Source organism: Salmo salar, chromosome 23, assembly GCF_965601325.2.
Source record: "Salmo salar chromosome 23, fSalSal1, whole genome shotgun sequence".
Taxonomy (NCBI): Eukaryota; Metazoa; Chordata; class Actinopteri; order Salmoniformes; family Salmonidae; genus Salmo; species Salmo salar.
In genome coordinates this window covers 52,375,001-52,397,500 of record NC_138313.1, presented here as the reverse complement: position 1 = coordinate 52,397,500, position 22,500 = coordinate 52,375,001, and the positions used below count along the sequence as shown (strand labels likewise).

The 22,500-nt window shown below is 43.9% G+C and overlaps 1 protein-coding gene across 5 annotated transcripts in view; it reads right to left on the bottom strand.

The window, feature by feature from the left end:
* Positions 1-6,313: 6,313 nt before the first annotated feature.
* stoml1 (stomatin (EPB72)-like 1) overlaps positions 6,314-22,500 on the bottom strand; it is a 19,734-nt gene continuing 3,547 nt past the window's right edge. For 2 of the 5 annotated variants that reach the window (XM_082968225.1, XM_082968226.1), the window contains 5 exons: positions 17,930-17,948; positions 16,842-17,026; positions 13,779-14,010; positions 8,384-8,605; positions 6,314-7,734 (listed from right to left, as the gene is read on the bottom strand). In XM_082968225.1, the coding sequence (XP_082824351.1) occupies positions 7,532-7,734; positions 8,384-8,605; positions 13,779-14,010; positions 16,842-17,026; positions 17,930-17,948 (861 nt within the window). In that variant the 3' untranslated portion in view covers positions 6,314-7,531. Of the gene's footprint in view, positions 7,735-8,383; positions 8,606-13,778; positions 14,011-16,841; positions 17,046-17,929; positions 17,949-22,500 lie in introns of all 5 variants that reach the window. The other 3 variants (XM_045706330.2, XM_082968227.1, XR_014382379.1) reach the window with 2 other exon arrangements.

Below are 22,500 nucleotides of genomic sequence, written 5' to 3'. Positions count from 1 at the left end.
GCGTGGTACGTGTTGATCTTGAATTTATTATAAATCAGAACACTTCAACAAAATAATAAACAAATACAAACGACCGTCACGTCTTGCAGGCTACAACGAGCAGTACAAAAATAAGATCCCACAACTCAAGGAGTGAAAAGGGTTGCCTAAGTATGGTTCCCAATCAGAGACAACGATAAACAGCTGCCTCTGATTGGAAACCATACCTGGCCAAATCATAGAAATAGAAATCATAGAATGCCCACCCCACACCCTGACCTAACAACCTATAGAAACAAACCCTCTCTCTCAGGTCAGGGCGTGACATACACTAACATACCTACCTCATCCCCATATTTATTCATTGTTTTTCTGCTCTTTTGCACACCAGTACAATCTACTTGCACATCCTCATCTGCACATCTATCACTCCAGTGTTAATTGGTAAATTGTAATTACTTGTAATTAGCACTATGGCCAATTTATTGCCTTACCTCCTTACCTCATTTGCACACACTGTGTACAGATTTTCTACTGTATTATTGACTGTATGTTTGTTTTACTCCATGTGTAACTCTGTGTTGTTGTTTGTGTCGCACTGCTTTGCTTTATCTTGGCCAGGTCGCAGTTGTAAATGAGAACTTGTTCTCAACTAGCCTACCTGGTTAAATAAAGGTGAAATAAAATGTAATTAAAATAACACATATGGAATCATGTAGTAACCCAAAAAAAATTCAATCGAAATATATTTCATATTTGAGATTCTTCAAATAGCCACCCCTTTGCCTTGATGACAGCTTTGCACACTCTTGGCATTCTGTCAACCAGCTTCAGGAGGTTGTCACCTGGAATGCATTTCAATTAACAGGTGTGCCTTGTTAAAAGCTAATTTGTGGAATTTCTTTCCTTCTTAATGCGTTTGAGCCAATCAGTTGTGTTGTGACAAGGTAGGGGTGGTATACAGAAGATGGCCCTATTTGGTAAAAGACCAAGTCCATATTATGGCAAGAACAGCTCAAATGTGCAAAGAGAAACGACAGTCCATCATTACTTTAAGACATGGAGGTCAGCCAATAAGGAACATTTCAAGTTTCTTCAAGTGCAGTCGCAAAAACCATCAAGCACTATGATGAAACTGGCTCTCATGAGGACTGCCACAGGAATGGAAGACCCAGAGATACCTCTGCTGCAGAGGATATGTTCATTAGAGTTAACAGCCTCAGAAATTGAAGCCCAAATAAATGCTTCACAGAGTTCAAGTAACAGACACATCTCAACATCAACTGTTCAGAGGAGACTGCGTGAATCAGGCCTTCATGGTCGAAGTGCTGCAAAGAAACCACTACTAAAGGACACCAATAAGAAGAAGAGACTTGCTTGGGCCAAGAAACACGAGCAATGGACATTTGACCGGTGGAAATCTGTCCTTTGTTCTGATGAGTCCAAATTGGAGATTTTTGGTTCCAACCACCATGTCTTTGTGAGATGCGGTGTGGGTGAACGGATGATCTCTGCATGTGTGGTTCCCACCGTGAAGCATGGAGGAGGAGGTGTTATGGTGTGGGGGTGCTTTGCTGGTGACACTGTCTGTGATTTATTTAGAATTCAAGGCACACTTAACCAGCATGGCTACCACAGCATTCTGCAGCGATACGCCATCCCATCTGGTTTGGGCTTAGTGGGACAATCATTTGTTTTTCAACAGGACAATGACCCAACACACCTCCAGGCTGGCATCAGATGACCTGGCCTCCACAATCACCCGACCTCAACCCAATTGAGATGGTTTTTGATGAGTCGGACCGCAGAGGGAAGGAAAAGCAGCCAACCAGTGCTCAGCATATGTGGGAACTCCTTCAAGACTGTTGGAAAAGCATTTCAGGTGAAGCTGGTTGAGAGAATGCCAAGAGTGTGCAAATCTGTCATCAAGGCAAAAGGGTGGCTACTTTGAAGAATCTCAAATATAAAATATATTTTGATTTGTTGAACACTTTTTTGGTTACTACATGATTCCATATGTGTTATTTCATAGTGTTGATGTCTTCACTATTATTCTTCAATGTAGAAAATTGTCAAAATGAAGATAAACCCTTGAATGAAACATGCCATGCTAGTGGGAAATGCAGGTTTTAACTAATTAAACAAACAAACATTCACCCTCCAGCTGTACCCCTTCAAACATTCAACCTCCAGCTGTACCCCTTCAAACATTCAACCTCCAGCTGTACCCCTTCAAACATTCAACCTCCGGCTGTACCCCTTCAAACATTCACCCTCCAGCTGTACCCCTTCAAACATTCAACCTCCAGCTGTACCCCTTCAAACATTCACCCTCCAGCTGTACCCCTTCAAACATTCACCCTCCAGCTGTACCCCTTCAAACATTCAACCTCCAGCTGTACCCCTTCAAACATTCACCCTCCAGCTGTACCCCTTCAAACATTCACCCTCCAGCTGTACCCCCTCTAGCACCAGGATCAGGGCACTCTCAAATGTTGTTGTTGCCGTCATTGTAAGTCTGCCACACACACACTATACGATACATTTATTAAACATAAGAATGAGTGTGAGGTTTTGTCACAATCCGGCTCGTGGGAAGTGACAAAGAGTTCTTATAGGACCAGGGCACAAATAATAATATAATAATGATCAATTATTTTGCTCTTTATTTAACCATCTTACATGTAAAACCTTATTTGTTCATCGGAATTGTGAATAACGAAAACAATCCAATGTTACTTATTGCCTGGACTTTACTGCAAATGACACTCAAGTCTTGAGAAAAAAACAATCCACTAATATTGCAGTTACCATGACAGCCTTTATAATAGAATGCTTGTTACCATGACAGCCTTTATAATAGAACGCTTGTTACCATGACAGCCTTTATAATAGAACGCTTGTTACCATGACAGCCTTTATAATAGAATGCTTGTTACCATGACAGCTTTATAATAGAACGCTTGTTACCATGACAGCATTTATAATAGAACGCTTGTTACCATGACAGCATTTATAATAGAACGCTTGTTACCATGACAGCCTTTATAATAGAACGCTTGTTACCATGACAGCATTTATAATAGAACGCTTGTTACCACGACAGCCTTTATAATAGAACGCTTGTTACCATGACAGCCTTTATAATAGAATGCTTGTTACCATGACAGCTTTATAATAGAACGCTTGTTACCATGACAGCTTTATAATAGAACGCTTGTTACCATGACAGCCTTTATAATAGAACGCTTGTTACCATGACAGCATTTATAATAGAACGCTTGTTACCATGACAGCCTTTATAATAGAACGCTTGTTACCACGACAGCCTTTATAATAGAACGCTTGTTACCACGACAGCCTTTATAATAGAACGCTTGTTACCACGACAGCCTTTATAATAGAACGCTTGTTACCACGACAGCCTTTATAATAGAACGCTTGTTACCACGACAGCCTTTATAATAGAACGCTTGTTACCACGACAGCCTTTATAATAGAACGCTTGTTACCACGACAGCCTTTATAATAGAACGCTTGTTACCACGACAGCCTTTATAATAGAACGCTTGTGACCACGACAGCCTTTATAATAGAATGCTTGTTACCATGACAGCTTTATAATAGAACGCTTGTTACCATGACAGCCTTTATAATAGAATGCTTGTTACCACGACAGCCTTTATAATAGAACGCTTGTTACCACGACAGCCTTTATAATAGAACGCTTGGTTATTATGGATCCCCATTAGTTCCTGTTGCCAAGGCAGCAGCTACTCTCCCTGGGGTTTTATTATGGATCCCCATTAGTTCCTGTTGCCAAGGCAGCAGCTACTCTTCCTGGGGTTTATTATGGATCCCCATTAGTTCCTGTTGTCAAGGCAGCAGCTACTCTTCCTGGGGTTTATTATGGATCCCCATTAGTTCCTGTTGTCAAGGCAGCAGCTACTCTTCCTGGGGTTTATTATGGATCCCCATTAGTTCCTGTTGTCAAGGCAGCAGCTACTCTCCCTGGGGTTTTATTATGGATCCCCATTAGTTCCTGTTGTCAAGGCAGCAGCTACTCTTCCTGGGGTTTATTATGGATCCCCATTAGTTCCTGCCAAGGCAGCAGCTACTCTTCCTGGGGTTTATTATGGATCCCCATTAGTTCCTGTCAAGGCAGCAGCTACTCTTCCTGGGGTTTATTATGGATCCCCATTAGTTCCTGCCAAGGCAGCAGCTACTCTTCCTGGGGTTTATTATGGATCCCCATTAGTTCCTGTTGCCAAGGCAGCAGCTACTCTTCCTGGGGTTTATTATGGATCCCCATTAGTTCCTGCCAAGGCAGCAGCTACTCTTCCTGGGGTTTATTATGGATCCCCATTAGTTCCTGTTGCCAAGGCAGCAGCTACTCTTCCTGGGGTTTATTATGGATCCCCATTAGTTCCTGCCAAGGCAGCAGCTACTCTTCCTGGGGTTTATTATGGATCCCCATTAGTTCCTGCCAAGGCAGCAGCTACTCTTCCTGGGGTTTATTATGGATCCCCATTAGTTCCTGCCAAGGCAGCAGCTACTCTTCCTGGGGTTTATTATGGATCCCCATTAGTTCCTGCCGAGGCAGCAGCTACTCTTCCTGGGGTTTATTATGGATCCCCATTAGTTCCTGCCAAGGCAGCAGCTACTCTTCCTGGGGTTTATTATGGATCCCCATTAGTTCCTGTTGCCAAGGCAGCAGCTACTCTTCCTGGGGTTTATTATGGATCCCCATTAGTTCCTGCCAAGGCAGCAGCTACTCTTCCTGGGGTTTATTATGGATCCCCATTAGTTCCTGCCAAGGCAGCAGCTACTCTTCCTGGGGTTTATTATGGATCCCCATTAGTTCCTGCCAAGGCAGCAGCTACTCTTCCTGGGGTTTATTATGGATCCCCATTAGTTCCTGCCAAGGCAGCAGCTACTCTTCCTGGGGTTTATTATGGATCCCCATTAGTTCCTGTCAAGGCAGCAGCTACTCTTCCTGGGGTTTATTATGGATCCCCATTAGTTCCTGTTGCCAAGGCAGCAGCTACTCTTCCTGGGGTTTATTATGGATCCCCGTTAGTTCCTGCCAAGGCAGCAGCTACTCTTCCTGGGGTTTATTATGGATCCCCATTAGTTCCTGCCAAGGCAGCAGCTACTCTTCCTGGGGTTTATTATGGATCCCCATTAGTTCCTGCCAAGGCAGCAGCTACTCTTCCTGGGGTTTATTATGGATCCCCATTAGTTCCTGCCAAGGCAGAAGCTACTCTTCCTGGGGTTTATTATGGATCCCCTTTAGTTCCTGCCAAGGCAGCAGCTACTCTTCCTGGGGTTTATTATGGATCCCCATTAGTTCCTGTCAAGGCAGCAGCTACTCTTCCTGGGGTTTATTATGGATCCCCATTAGTTCCTGCCAAGGCAGCAGCTACTCTTCCTGGGGTTTATTATGGATGCCCATTAGTTCCTACCAAGGCAGCAGCTACTCTTCCTGGGGTTTATTAAGGATCCCCATTAGTTCCTGTTGCCAAGGCAGCAGCTACTCTTCCTGGGGTTTATTATGGATCCCCATTAGTTCCTGCCAAGGCAGCAGCTACTCTTCCTGGGGTTTATTATGGATCCCCATTAGTTCCTGTTGCCAAGGCAGCAGCTACTCTTCCTGGTGTTTATTATTGATCCCCATTAGTTCCTGCCAAGGCAGCAGCTACTCTTCCTGGGGTTTATTATGGATCCCCATTAGTTCATGCCAAGGCAGCAGCTACTCTTCCTGGGGTTTATTATGGATCCCCATTAGTTCCTGCCGAGGCAGCAGCTACTCTTCCTGGGGTTTATTATGGATCCCCATTAGTTCCTGCCGAGGCAGCAGCTACTCTTCCTGGGGTTTATTAAGGATCCCCATTAGTTCCTGCCAAGGCAGCAGCTACTCTTCCTGGGGTTTATTATGGATCCCCATTAGTTCCTGCCAAGGCAGCAGCTACTCTTCCTGGGGTTTATTATGGATCCCCATTAGTTCATGCCAAGGCAGCAGCTACTCTTCCTGGGGTTTATTATGGATCCCCATTAGTTCCTGCCAAGGCAGCAGCTACTCTTCCTGGGGTTTATTATGGATCCCCATTAGTTCCTGCCGAGGCAGCAGCTACTCTTCCTGGGGTTTATTAAGGATCCCCATTAGTTCCTGCCAAGGCAGCAGCTACTCTTCCTGGGGTTTATTATGGATCCCCATTATTTCCTGCCAAGGCAGCAGCTACTCTTCCTGGGGTTTATTATGGATCCCCATTAGTTCCTGTCAAGGCAGCAGTTACTCTTCCTGGGGTCCAGCAAAATTAAGGCAGTTATACAATTTTAAAAACATTACAATACATTTATTACAGAATTCACAATACATTAAGTTTGTTACCTCAGGCCTCTACCATCACATATCTACAGTACTAAATCCATGTGTACGTGTGTGTGTGTGTGTGTGTGTGTGTGTGTGTGTGTGTGTGTGTGTGTGTGTGTGTGTGTGTGTCTCTTCACAGTCCCCGCTGTTCCATAAGGTAATACATTTATCTGTTTTTTTAAATCTGATTCTGCTGCTGCATCAGTTACCTGATGTGGAATAGAGTTCCATGTAGTCATGGCTCTATGTTGTACTGTGCTCCTCCCATAGTCTGTTCTGGACTTGGGGACTGTGAAGAGACCTCTGGTGGCATGTCTTGTGGGGTATGTATGGGGTGTCTGAGCTGTGTGCCAGTAGTTTAAACAGACCTCTGGTGGCATGTCTTGTGGGGTATGGATGGGTTTCTGAGCTGTGTGCCAGTAGTTTAAACAGACCTCTGGTGGCATGTCTTGTGGGGTATGGATGGGTGTCTGAGCTGTGTGCCAGTAGTTTAAACAGACCTCTGGTGGCATGTCTTGTGGGGTATGGATGGGTGTCCGAGCTGTGTGCCAGTAGTTTAAACAGACCTCTGGTGGCATGTCTTGTGGGGTATGTATGGGTGTCTGAGCTGTGTGCCAGTCAGTTTAAACAGACCTCTGGTGGCATGTCTTGTGGGGTATGGATGGGTGTCTGAGCTGTGTGCCAGTAGTTTAAACAGACCTCTGGTGGCATGTCTTGTGGGGTATGTATGGGTGTCTGAGCTGTGTGCTAGTAGTTTAAACAGACCTCTGGTGGCATGTCTTGTGGGGTATGGATGGGTGTCTGAGCTGTGTGCCAGTAGTTTAAACAGACACCTCATTACATTCAGCATGTCAACACTTCTTACAAAAACAAGTAGTGATGAAGTCAAATCTCTCCTCCACTTTGAGCCATGAGAGATGGACATGCATGTCATTAATGTTACTTTTTAAACCACAACATGAAAGAGATGGGTCTATGTGAACTGTTATTAGTGACCATGTATTTCTAGGACCTGGTATTTGTATAAAGGCAGGTCTGAAGCCAGTGGTTAAGGCCTGAATCCTGTATTTCTAGGACCTGGTATTTGTATAAAGGCAGGTCTGAAGCCAGTGCTCAAGGCCTGAATCCTGTATTTCTAGGACCTGGTATTTGTATAAAAGGCAGGTCTGAAGCCAGTGCTTAAGGCCTGAGTAGCTTGATGACTTCCTCCAGCTTCATGGCAGTCTTCAGGTCTCCCTGGACCTTGAGTCGTCCAGTGGTGTAGGCTGCGAAGGGTCGTAGGGTTCCCTCGAACATAGCCAGCAGGTCCTGGTCCGTCATACTGAAGGTGACGTCTGGTACCAGGCCCTCTGGAGGGGACCCTGGTCCGGCTGAACCACTACCTACACACAGAAGAAGAGGGGAACTCACTGTTAGTCCCTTAGTCCCTTAGTCCCTTAGTCCGTTGGTCCCTTGGTCCATTGGTCCCTTAGTCTGTTAGTCCATTGGTCCCTTAGTCTGTTAGTCCATTGGTCCCTTAGTCTGTTAGTCCATTGGTCCCTTAGTCTGTTAGTCCCTTAGTCCCTTAGTCCCTTGGTCCGTTAGTCCCTTGGTCCGTTAGTCTGAAATGCAGCTTGGATAGGAAAGCAACATATCTGACAGAGATGATGGGATAATGACTCAGTAAAAACAGACTAAGTCCTAAACTAGAAAGCATGTTGAATCCTACTGAAAAGTTATTTTTCGTGAGGGATGAATGTGTCTGGGGAAACTGGCCCTAAAAAAAAAAAAAAGGTTTTATCTTATTAAAACACATGGCGGAGGGAAAGAGACTGTTACCATAACTACAGAGGGTCAAGTACTTTCCTTTACAATCACAAAGGAGGGCCAAAGACTACGTTTTTCAAAACCATTTCACGAGTGGTTTCCCCAGACCTCGAACAAACCATCATCGGAGAATGCTTTTTTTTTGTGTCCAGGACTAGCCTCGTGTCTGGGGGAAACCCAGCCCTCTCAGAGACTCTATAGAATGACCGTTTGTATTTGTCTCACCTTGGCTGAGGTCTACGTAATAGCTGGTCTGTTGTCCGTCAGGTGATTGGAGGAGGAACAGGAAGCAGGCTCCCACCTGACTGACCAGAGACTCTGAGAGTAAAAGGCCGTCCATCAGTCCCAGCACGGACACGGGCCCGGTTACAGCTTCATCCCCGCCTCCGGTACGACTTATAGCCAGGGGAGTACTGCTCACCTCGTCTGAGAAGCTGATGCTGTCCTCTGAGGGACACAGAGGTACAGATCAGCTGATGCTGTCCTCCGAGGACACAGAGATACAGATCAGCTGATGCCGTCCTCTGAGGGACACAGAGATACAGATCAGCTGATGCTGTCCTCCGAGGACACAGAGATACAGATCAGCTGATGCCGTCCTCTGAGGGACACAGAGATACAGATTAGCTGACGCTGTCCTCTGAGGGACACAGAGATACAGATTAGCTGACGCTGTCCTCTGAGGGACACAGAGATACAGATTATCTGATGCTGTCCTCTGAGGGACACAGAGATACAGATTAGCTGACGCTGTCCTCTGAGGGACACAGAGATACAGATTAGCTGATGCTGTCCTCTGAGGGACACAGAGATACAGATTAGCTGACGCTGTCCTCCGAGGATATATGTATATATCTTCTGTCTTCACTATTATTCTACAATGTAGAAAATAGTAAAAACAAACAAAACTGGAATGAACTTTTGACTGGTACATGTAAGTATATAGTGAATTATAAGTGAAATAATCTGTCTGTAAACAATTGTTGGAAAAATTACTTGTGTCATGTACAAAGTAGATGTCCTAACCGACTTGCCAAAACTATGGTTTGTTGACAAGAAATTTGTGGAGTGGTTGAAAAACGAGTTTTAATGACTCCAACCTAAATGGACGTAAACTTCCAACTTCAACTGTACATATATAACACACATTATTGTTTTAAGACTTTCGTGAACTTGTCCACCCAGCTATCTGGAGATGAATGTACTGACTATGACTGGTCCACCTAGCTATCTGGAGATGAATGGACTGACTATGACTGGTCCACCTAGCTATCTGGAGATGAATGGACTGACTATGACTGGTCCACCTAGCTATCTGGAGATGAATGGACTGACTATGACTGGTCCACCTAGCTATCTGGAGATGAATGGACTGACTATGACTGGTCCACCTAGCTATCTGGAGATGAATGTACTGACTATGACTGGTCCACCTAGCTATCTGGAGATGAATGTACTGACTATGACTGGTCCACCTAGCTATCTGGAGATGAATGAACTGACTATGACTGGTCCACCTAGCTATCTGGAGATGAATGAACTGACTGGTCCACCTAGCTATCTGGAGATGAATGGACTGACTATGACTGGTCGACCCAGCTATCTGGAGATGAATGGACTGACTATGACTGGTCCACCTAGCTATCTGGAGATGAATGTACTGACTATGACTGGTCCACCCAGCTATCTGGAGATGAATGGACTGACTATGACTGGTCCACCTAGCTATCTGGAGATGAATGGACTGACTATGACTGGTCCACCTAGCTATCTGGAGATGAATGGACTGACTATGACTGGTCCACCTAGCTATCTGGAGATGAATGGACTGACTATGACTGGTCCACCTAGCTATCTGGAGATGAATGGACTGACTATGACTGGTCCACCTAGCTATCTGGAGATGAATGAACTGACTGGTCCACCTAGCTATCTGGAGATGAATGGACTGACTATGACTGGTCCACCTAGCTATCTGGAGATGAATGGACTGACTATGACTGGTCCACCTAGCTATCTGGAGATGAATGGACTGACTATGACTGGTCCACCTAGCTATCTGGAGATGAATGTACTGACTATGACTGGTCCACCTAGCTATCTGGAGATGAATGGACTGACTATGACTGGTCCACCTAGCTATCTGGAGATGAATGGACTGACTATGACTGGTCCACCTAGCTATCTGGAGATGAATGGACTGACTATGACTGGTCCACCTAGCTATCTGGAGATGAATGGACTGACTATGACTGGTCCACCTAGCTATCTGGAGATGAATGTACTGACTATGACTGGTCCACCTAGCTATCTGGAGATGAATGGACTGACTATGACTGGTCCACCTAGCTATCTGGAGATGAATGGACTGACTATGACTGGTCCACCTAGCTATCTGGAGATGAATGGACTGACTGGTCCACCTAGCTATCTGGAGATGAATGGACTGACTGGTCCACGTAGCTATCTGGAGATGAATGGACTGACTGTGACTGGTCCACCTAGCTATCTGGAGATGAATGTACTGACTATGACTGGTCCACCTAGCTATCTGGAGATGAATGTACTGACGATGACTGGTCCACCTAGCTATCTGGAGATGAATGTACTGACTATGACTGGTCCACCTAGCTATCTGGAGATGAATGGACTGACTATGACTGGTCCACCTAGCTATCTGGAGATGAATGGACTGACTATGACTGGTCCACCTCGCTATCTGGAGATGAATGGACTGACTATGACTGGTCCACCTAGCTATCTGGAGATGAATGGACTGACTATGACTGGTCCACCTAGCTATCTGGAGATGAATGGACTGACTATGACTGGTCCACCTCGCTATCTGGAGATGAATGGACTGACTATGACTGGTCCACCTAGCTATCTGGAGATGAATGGACTGACTATGACTGGTCCACCTAGCTATCTGGAGATGAATGGACTGACTATGACTGGTCCACCTAGCTATCTGGAGATGAATGGACTGACTATGACTGGTCCACCTCGCTATCTGGAGATGAATGGACTGACTATGACTGGTCCACCTAGCTATCTGGAGATGAATGAACTGACTATGACTGGTCCACCTAGCTATCTGGAGATGAATGGACTGACTATGACTGGTCCACCTCGCTATCTGGAGATGAATGGACTGACTATGACTGGTCCACCTAGCTATCTGGAGATGAATGGACTGACTATGACTGGTCCACCTAGCTATCTGGAGATGAATGTACTGACTATGACTGGTCCACCTAGCTATCTGGAGATGAATGGACTGACTATGACTGGTCCACCTAGCTATCTGGAGATGAATGGACTGACTATGACTGGTCCACCTAGCTATCTGGAGATGAATGGACTGACTGGTCCACCTAGCTATCTGGAGATGAATGGACTGACTATGACTGGTCCACCTAGCTATCTGGAGATGAATGGACTGACTATGACTGGTCCACCTAGCTATCTGGAGATGAATGGACTGACTATGACTGGTCCACCTAGCTATCTGGAGATGAATGGACTGACTATGACTGGCCCACCTAGCTATCTGGAGATGAATGGACTGACTATGACTGGTCCACCTAGCTATCTGGAGATGAATGGACTGACTATGACTGGTCCACCTAGCTATCTGGAGATGAATGGACTGACTATGACTGGTCCACCTAGCTATCTGGAGATGAATGGACTGACTATGACTGGTCCACCTAGCTATCTGGAGATGAATGGACTGACTATGACTGGTCCACCTAGCTATCTGGAGATGAATGGACTGACTATGACTGGTCCACCTAGCTATCTGGAGATGAATGGACTGACTATGACTGGTCCACCTAGCTATCTGGAGATGAATGGACTGACTATGACTGGTCCACCTAGCTATCTGGAGATGAATGTACTGACTATGACTGGTCCACCTAGCTATCTGGAGATGAATGGACTGTCTATGACTGGTCCACCTAGCTATCTGGAGATGAATGGACTGACTATGACTGGTCCACCTAGCTATCTGGAGATGAATGTACTGACTTGTAAAGTCTCTCTGGATCAGAGCGTCTGATAAAATGACTAAAATGTACAAATGTTTGATTTGAAAACAAGGGAGTACGACCTGGACTTCATCAACACCACCCAGGTGAAGGTGTTACTAATGAAAACTGGTTTACTGGGTGACTGTACCTGTCCTAACCAGGGAATCTCTAGTGTTACTGTACCTGTCCTAACCAGGGGAGCTCCATTGTGACTGTACCTGTCCTAACCAGGGGAGATTTATTGTGACTGTACCTGTCCTAACCAGGGGAGGTCCATTGTTACTGTACCTGTCCTAACCAGGGAATCTCTAGTGTTACTGTACCTGTCCTAACCAGGGGAGATTTATTGTTACTGTACCTGTCCTAACCAGGGGAGCTCTATTGTTACTGTACCTGTCCTAACCAGGGGAGGTCCATTGTTACTGTACCTGTCCTAACCAGGGAATCTCTAGTGTTACTGTACCTGTCCTAACCAGGGGAGATTTATTGTGACTGTACCTGTCCTAACCAGGGGAGCTCTATTGTTACTGTACCTGTCCTAACCAGGGGAGCTCCATTGTGACTGTACCTGTCCTAACCAGGGGAGCTCTATTGTTACTGTACCTGTCCTAACCAGGGGAGCTCCATTGTGACTGTACCTGTCCTAACCAGGGGAGGTCCATTGTTACTGTACCTGTCCTAACCAGGGAATCTCTAGTGTTACTGTACCTGTCCTAACCAGGGGAGATTTATTGTGACTGTACCTGTCCTAACCAGGGGAGGTCCATTGTTACTGTACCTGTCCTAACCAGGGAATCTCTAGTGTTACTGTACCTGTCCTAACCAGGGGAGATTTATTGTTACTGTACCTGTCCTAACCAGGGGAGCTCTATTGTTACTGTACCTGTCCTAACCAGGGGAGGTCCATTGTTACTGTACCTGTCCTAACCAGGGAATCTCTAGTGTTACTGTACCTGTCCTAACCAGGGGAGATTTATTGTGACTGTACCTGTCCTAACCAGGGGAGCTCTATTGTTACTGTACCTGTCCTAACCAGGGGAGCTCCATTGTGACTGTACCTGTCCTAACCAGGGGAGCTCTATTGTTACTGTACCTGTCCTAACCAGGGGAGCTCCATTGTGACTGTACCTGTCCTAACCAGGGGAGGTCCATTGTTACTGTACCTGTCCTAACCAGGGAATCTCTAGTGTTACTGTACCTGTCCTAACCAGGGGAGATTTATTGTGACTGTACCTGTCCTAACCAGGGGAGTTCTATTGTTACTGTACCTGTCCTAACAAGGGGAGATTTATTGTGACTGTACCTGTCCTAACCAGGGGAGCTCTATTGTTACTGTACCTGTCCTAACCAGGGGAGCTCCATTGTTACTGTACCTGTCCTAACCAGGGGAGGTCCATTGTTACTGTACCTGTCCTAACCAGGGGAGCTCTATTGTTACTGTACCTGTCCTAACCAGGGGAGCTCCATTGTGACTGTACCTGTCCTAACCAGGGGAGATTTATTGTGACTGTACCTGTCCTAACCAGGGGAGCTCTATTGTTACTGTACCTGTCCTAACCAGGGGAGCTCCATTGTGACTGTACCTGTCCTAACCAGGGGAGATCCATTGTTACCGCCAGCCATATTGCCCAGGAAGTGCATAGCCAGTTGTTGTATGGGTCCGGCCAGTCCCTCGAGACCAGGGATAGAGGGGGGTAGGATGACCGAGCCGGGCCCAGATGGACAGTCCTCTGGGGGCTTCAGGACAGCACCTACGGTCAGCTCTACCCTGTCTACCTCCAGACCCCAGGGCTTGGTCGTCTCATTGATGTCCATCTGAGAAAGAAACAAGATTGTTTAGAAACCCATAGTGATTTCACATCCCTCTCTCCTATAAAAAAAAAACACATTGTAGGAGAGGACCTAAAACAGGTGGGGGACTCCAATCTTGAGAAGGAGGCGAGGTGGTGAGGGAAGATGGAGAGAGGAGGTGAGGGAAGATGGAGAGAGGGAGTGAGGGAAGATGGACAGAGGGAGTGAGGGAAGATGGAGAGAGGGAGTGAGGGAAGATGGAGAGAGGGAGTGAGGGAAGATGGAGAGAGGGAGTGAGGGAAGATGGAGAGAGGAGGTGAGGGAAGTTGGAGAGAGGGAGTGAGGAAAGATGGAGAGAGGAAGTGAGGGAAGATGGAGAGAGGAAGTGAGGGAAGATGGAGAGAGGAAGTGAGGGAAGATGGAGAGAGGGAACATCCACTTCAACGATGCAAGAGATGTTACAGAGACTAATTTAACAAGATACAGTGACCCTAACAGATTAGATGATAACTGGGAGGGTTTACCGGCTGGGAGGGTTTACCGGCTGGGAGGGTATACCGGCTGGGAGGGTATACCGGCTGGGAGGGTTTACCGGCTGGGAGGGTATACCGGCTGGGAGGGTTTACCGGCTGGGAGGGTTTACCGGCTGGGAGGGTTTACCGGCTGGGAGGGTATACCGGCTGGGAGGGTTTACCGGCTGGGAGGGTATACCGGCTGGGAGGGTATACCGGCTGGGAGGGTTTACCGGCTGGGAGGGTTTACAGGCTGGGAGGGTATACCGGCTGGGAGGGTTTACCGGCTGGGAGGGTATACCGGCTGGGAGGGTTTACCGGCTGGGAGGGTTTACCGGCTGGGAGGGTTTACCGGCTGGGAGGGTATACCGGCTGGGAGGGTATACCGGCTGGGAGGGTATACCGGCTGGGAGGGTTTACCGGCTGGGAGGGTTTACCGGCTGGGAGGGTATACCGGCTGGGAGGGTATACCGGCTGGGAGGGTATACCGGCTGGGAGGGTATACCGGCTGGGAGGGTTTACCGGCTGGGAGGGTATACCGGCTGGGAGGGTTTACCGGCTGGGAGGGTATACCGGCTGGGAGGGTTTACCGGCTGGGAGGGTTTACCGTATTTTACTACATACCAGTTTCGGTTTTCACAATACCTTCTATAACGGTATTTCAATGTTTGGTTTGTTAAAATGTGATATTGCTACATCAAAGATTATGGATATACTGACAAGATGCACGTCTCTCTGCCCTGACAATGGGAATCATTGTCCTCAAAGCGGCACAGAGAGCTGTCTAGATGCCGCCTATCCTTTCTTTGGATTGGTGGATACATCAATATTATAATCCTTTTTTTTTTATATATATATATATATATATATTTGATGAGGGTTGTTAAGGTCAATCGCCTGTTTTCAATGGAGAGAGATGCCTTTATACTAACCTCATACCATTTCTCTGGCTACGTGAAGTAGAAACATTTAATGTAGCCAAAGATTATAGGGTCCCCTAGAAAACGCTGACCAACACTTTGGTTCCTACCCTGTAACAATAACTCCTCCCTGGCATTTTAATTTGTTGTCATGTCAAACACTGTATTCAAAAGTGGCCACTATTACATTCTAACTATAGAATTAGAATAAATCATTACATTTCCATGATTCCAAGAGTTTTGATCTTAAATCGCATTTGCAATATTAGGTTAAAAATAAAACCTAGATTTGTTTGCCCATATCTTGCAGCCCTACGTGGTAGTGTAGAAATGATCTCAAATTGAGTGCAGGAAATACAGAAATGGATGAAAATGCTGGGGGGTTGAAGTTTAATTGAACCGTATAAAACAGGGATGGGTAAATGCTACATTAGTCTAGCAACCAGATATTTAAACTTGTAGTATGGGTGGATGTGGGTACACAGACCCACAAGCCACTGCAGCCCCGCATATAATGAGTTCTGTTTTTTTTGGGGGAAATACACCATTATAACCCTCTCTATGACAGTTATAAACCTCTCTATAACAGTTATAACCCTCTCTATAACAGTCAAAGTTTCCCATCCCTGCTATAAACCAATCAGAATGGAGAAAGACCCATTGTAATCACGTAGAATGTTGTGTGTTACCACCTTAGGGTCGCGCACTACTCATAAAGCACATTTACAATCTGTATTTTATTTAACCTTTGGTCTTGTGTGGCTCAGTTGGTAGAGCATGGTGTTTGCAACGCCAGGGTTGTGGGTTCGATTCCCACGGGGACCAGTATGGAGAAAAAAAATGTATGAAATGTATGCGTTCACTACTGTAAGTCGCTCTGGATAAGAGCATCTGCTAAATGACTAAAAATGTAAATGTAAAATGTTAACTAGGCAGGTCAAATTCAAAAGGTTATGGAATTTGTATTATTCAAAAACATAAAACTGTCATAAATTTGAACAAAAAAATATAGTGAAATTATATTTTCGCCATATCGCCCAGCACTAATGCGCATTAAGTGTTATATTTGAAGAGCAGTGGACCAACATTCCTCAGGCCGCAATCAACAGCCTGATCAACTCTATGTGAAGGAGATGTGTCGCGCTGCATGAGGCAAATGGTGGTGACACCAGATACTGACTGGTTTTCTGATCCACGCCCCCTACCTTTTTCTTTTAAAGGTATCTGTGACCAACAGATTCATATTCTGTATTCCCAGTCATGTGAAAATCCATAGATTAGGGCCTAATGAATTTATTTAAACTGACCTGATTTCTTTACATGAACTGAAAACTCAGTAAAATCTTTGAAATGGTTGCATGTTGCGTTGATGTTTTTTGTTCAGTATATATATATATATATGTGTGTAGTGCTGCTGCCTCACCCCGAGGTATTCTCCCAGTTTGATTCTCTCAGTCTGAATCTCCCTGACGCTCTTCCTGCCCAGGCTGGTTGTCATGGCGTTGTGGGCAGTGAGGCGTGTCGAGGCGTTAAGATCCTGAACCGAGACCACTGACATCACCGGGCTCCAGATACGGAACTGGATATCTGCTCCTACAGACACCACACCTCCGTCCCTGGTAGTAACCTGTTATACCAAAGCAGAGAGAGGGTTATAACTGTTATAGAGAGGGTTATAACTGTCATAGAGAGGGTTATAACTGTTATAGAGAGGGTTATAACTGTCATAGAGAGGGTTATAACTGTTATAGAGAGGGTTATAACTGTTATAGAGAGGGTTATATAACTGGATATCTGCTCCTACAGACACCACACCTCCGTCCCTGGTAGTAACCTTTTATAGAGAGGGTTATAACTGTTACAGAGAGGGTTATAACTGTTACAGAGAGGGTTATAACTGTTATAGAGAGGGTTATAACTGTCATAGAGAGGGTTATAACTGTTATAGAGAGGGTTATAACTGTTATAGAGAGGGTTATAACTGTCATAGAGAGGGTTATATAACTGGATATCTGCTCCTACAGACACCACACCTCCGTCCCTGGTAGTAACCTTTTATAGAGAGGGTTATAACTGTTACAGAGAGGGTTATAACTGTTACAGAGAGGGTTATAACTGTTATAGAGAGGGTTATAACTGTTATAGAGAGGGTTATAACTGTCATAGAGAGGGTTATAACTGTTACAGAGAGGGTTATAACTGTTATAGAGAGGGTTATAACTGTTATAGAGAGGGTTATATAACTGGATATCTGCTCCTACAGACACCACACCTCCGTCCCTGGTAGTAACCTTTTATAGAGAGGGTTATAACTGTTACAGAGAGGGTTATAACTGTTATAGAGAGGGTTATAACTGTTACAGAGAGGGTTATAACTGTTATAGAGAGGGTTATAACTGTTACAGAGAGGGTTATAACTGTTATAGAGAGGGTTATAACTGTTATAGAGAGGGTTATAACTGTTATAGAGAGGGTTATATAACTGGATATCTGCTCCTACAGACACCACACCGCCGTCCCTGGTAGTAACCTGTTATACCAAAGCAGAGAGAGGGTTATAACTGTTATAGAGAGGGTTATAACTGTCATAGAGAGGGTTATAACTGTCATAGAGAGGGTTATAACTGTTATAGAGAGGGTTATAACTGTCATAGAGAGGGTTATAACTGTCATAGAGAGGGTTATAACTGTTATAGAGAGGGTTATAACTGTTATAGAGAGGGTTATAACTGTTATAGAGAGGGTTATATAACTGTTATAGAGAGGGTTATAACTGTTATAGAGAGGGTTATAACTGTTATAGAGAGGGTTATAACTGTTATAGAGAGGGTTATAACTGTTATAGAGAGGGTTATAACTGTCATAGAGAGGGTTATAACTGTTACAGAGAGGTTTATATAACTGTTACAGAGAGGGTTATAACTGTTACAGAGAGGGTTATAACTGTTACAGAGAGGGTTATATAACTGTCATAGAGAGGGTTATATAACTGTCATAGAGAGGGTTATATAACTGTTATAGAGAGGGTTATATAACTGTTATAGAGAGGGTTATAACTGTCATAGAGAGCGTTATAACTGTCATAGAGAGGGTTATATAACTGTTATAGAGAGGGTTATAACTGTTATAGAGAGGGTTATAACTGTCATAGAGAGGGTTATATAACTGGATATCTGCTCCTACAGACACCACACCTCCGTCCCTGGTAGTAACCTGTTATAGAGAGGGTTATAACTGTTACAGAGAGGGTTATAACTGTTACAGAGAGGGTTATAACTGTTATAGAGAGGGTTATAACTGTTATAGAGAGGGTTATATAACTGAATATCTACTCCTACAGACACCACACCTCCGTCCCTGGTAGTAACCTTTTATAGAGAGGGTTATAACTGTTACAGAGAGGGTTATAACTGTTACAGAGAGGGTTATAACTGTTACAGAGAGGGTTATAACTGTTACAGAGAGGGTTATAACTGTTACAGAGAGGGTTATAACTGTTACAGAGAGGGTTATAACTGTCATAGAGAGGGTTATAACTGTCATAGAGAGGGTTATATAACTGTTATAGAGAGGGTTATAACTGTCATAGAGAGGGTTTTTTAACTGTTATAGAGAGGGTTATATAACTGTTATAGAGAGGGTTATAACTGTCATAGAGAGGGTTATATAACTGTTATAGAGAGGGTTATAACTGTCATAGAGAGGGTTATAACTGTTATAGAGAGGGTTATAACTGTTATAGAGAGGGTTATAACTGTCATAGCGAGGGTTATAACTGAATATCTGCTCCTACAGACACCACACCTCCGTCCCTGGTAGTAACCTGTTATAGCGAAGCAGAGAGAGGGTTATAACTGTCATAGAGAGGGTTATAACTGTCATAGAGAGGGTTATAACTGTCATAGAGAGGGTTATAACTGTTATAGAGAGGGTTATAACTGTCATAGAGAGGGTTATAACTGTCATAGCGAGGGTTATAACTGAATATCTGCTCCTACAGACACCACACCTCCGTCCCTGGTAGTAACCTGTTATAGCTAAGCAGAGAGAGGGTTATAACTAGAGGTCGGCCGATTAATCGGAATGGCCGATTAATTAGGGCCGATTTCAAGTTTTCATAACAATCGGTATTTTTGGCCACCGATTTGCCGATTTTTTTTAATTTTATTATTATTATTTTTTTTAAAAACCTTTATTTAACTAGGCAAGTCAGTTAAAGAACACATTCTTATTTTCAATGACGGCCTACCAGGGAACAGTGGGTTAACTGCCTTGTTCAGGGGCAGAACGACAGATTTTTACCTTGTCAGCTTGGGGATGCAACCTTACGTTAAGTAGCCCAACGCTCTAACCACCTGCTTTACGTTGCCACGGTAAGTTGCTAGCTAGCATTAAACGTATCTTATAAAAAAACAATCAATGAATCATAATCACTAGTTAACTACACATGGTTGATGATATTACTAGTTTATCTAGCCTGTCCTGCGATGCATATAATCGATGTGGTGCGCGTTCGCGAAAAAGGACTGTCTTTGCTCCGACGTGTACCTAACCATAAACATCAATGTCTTTCTTAAAATCAATACACAAGTATATATTTTTAAACCTGCATATTTAGCTAAAAGAAATCCAGGTTAGCAGGCGATATTAACCAGGTGAAATTGTGTCAGTTCTCTTGCGTTCGTTGCACGCAGAGTCAGAATCTGTCTCGTTGCGAACTAATTTGCCAGAATTTTACGGAACTATGAAATAACATTGTAGGTTGTGCGATGTAACAGGAATATTTAGACTTATGGATGCCACTCCGTTAGATAAAATACGGAACGGTTCTGTATGTCACTGAAAGAATAAAATGTTTTGTTTTCGAGATGATAGTTTCCGAATTTGACCATATTAATCAAATTTCAAATCAAATCAAATTTATTTTTATATAGCCCTTCGTACATCAGCTGATATTCTCAAAGTGCTGTACAGAAACCCAGCCTAAAACCCCAAACAGCAAGCAAAGCATGTGAAAGAAGCACGGTGGCTAGGAAAAACTCCCTAGGAAAAACTCCCTAGAAAGGCCAAAAACCTAGGAAGAAACCTAGAGAGGAACCAGGCTATGAGGGGTGGCCAGTCCTCTTCTGGCTGTGCAGGGTGGATATTATAACAGAACATGGTCAAAATGTTAAAATGTTAAAATGTTCATAAATGACCAGCATGGTCAAATAATAATAATCATAGTAGTTGTCGAGGGTGCAACAAGCACGTCCGGTGAACAGGTTAATGACCTAAGGCTCGTATGTCTGTGTGTTTATTATATTATAGTTAAGTCTATGATTTGATATTTGATAGAGCAGTCTGACTGAGCGGCGGTAGGCAGCAGCAGGCTCGTAATAGTCAAAAGGTATATGGTTTAGAGAGAAATAGTCGACGCGTCATAATTCCTGTAATAACTTGCGGCTGAACTTGAAAGGGGTTCCTTCGTTATTTTACGGTTCGTGTCTTCCATAGAGAATGTCTTGATCTACTTCAAATAAGGTCTGTGTTTTGTGCTTAAACCGCCTCGGCGTTTTGATACCCGTGTAAATCTCACTAAGGTAACGTTTGTCAACATATTTTCATAAATCCACTCTACAAAAAAAATGTATCTTCGCTTATATTGCTCAGAGTTATATCCTATGGATCTCTACACAGTTATACAATTGGCAAGGTGGTGTAAGCCTAAACCAAACGCAGACCTTATTTTAAGTTAATCTAAAAATATCCTATAATATCCTAATAAATGAAGGAACCGCTTTTGAGAATTTTGCTAGAAGGTGTCATGGGAATTATGACTCGCTCTTTGGTAGTCAATTCTTACCGTGCCCGTTATTAAAATAGGATTTCCTGCATATAGAAATTACAGTTTTTGTTTTCAGCATTCATCACAGGTAACTTAAACTCTATTTTTATTATTCAAACAGTTGAGAGTATTTGTCTCCTAAGCAGACTCTTCAGTATCGTTGGCACTTCAGAGGTGTGTGTGTGTGTGTGATATATCACACACATATAAAAAATTTAAAAAATCATAAATCGGCCGATTTACCGATATCGGCTTTTTTTGGTCCTCCAATAATCGGTATCGGCGTTGAAAAATCATAATCGGTCCACCTCTAGTTATAACTGTTATAGAGAGGGTTATAACTGTTATAGAGAGGGTTATAACTGTTATAGAGAGGGTTATAACTGTGTTATAGAGAGGGTTATAACTGTTATAGAGAGGGTTATAACTGTTATAGAGAGGGTTATAACTGTGTTATAGAGAGGGTTATAACTGTGTTATAGAGAGGGTTATAACTGTTATAGAGAGGGTTATAACTGTTATAGAGAGGGTTATAACTGTTATAGAGAGGGTTATAACTGTTATAGAGAGGGTTATAACTGTTATAGAGAGGGTTATAACTGTGTTATAGAGAGGGTTATAACTGTTATAGAGAGGGTTATAACTGTGTTATAGAGAGGGTTATAACTGTTATAGAGAGGGTTATAACTGTCATAGAGAGGGTTATATAACTGGATATCTGCTCCTACAGACACCACACCTCCGTCCCTGGTAGTAACCTGTTATAGAGAGGGTTATAACTGTTACAGAGAGGGTTATAACTGTTATAGAGAGGGTTATATAACTGTTATAGAGAGGGTTATATAACTGTTATAGAGAGGGTTATAACTGTCATAGAGAGGATTATATAACTGTTATAGAGAGGGTTATATAACTGTTATAGAGAGGGTTATAACTGTTATAGAGAGGGTTATAACTGTTACAGAGAGGGTTATAACTGTTACAGAGAGGGTTATAACTGTTATAGAGAGGGTTATAACTGTTATAGAGAGGGTTATAACTGTCATAGAGAGGGTTATAACTGTCATAGAGAGGGTTATAACTGTTATAGAGAGGGTTATAACTGTGTTATAGAGAGGGTTATAACTGTTATAGAGAGGGTTATAACTGTTATAGAGAGGGTTATAACTGTTATAGAGAGGGTTATAACTGTTATAGAGAGGGTTATAACTGTTATAGAGAGGGTTATAACTGTGTTATAGAGAGGGTTATAACT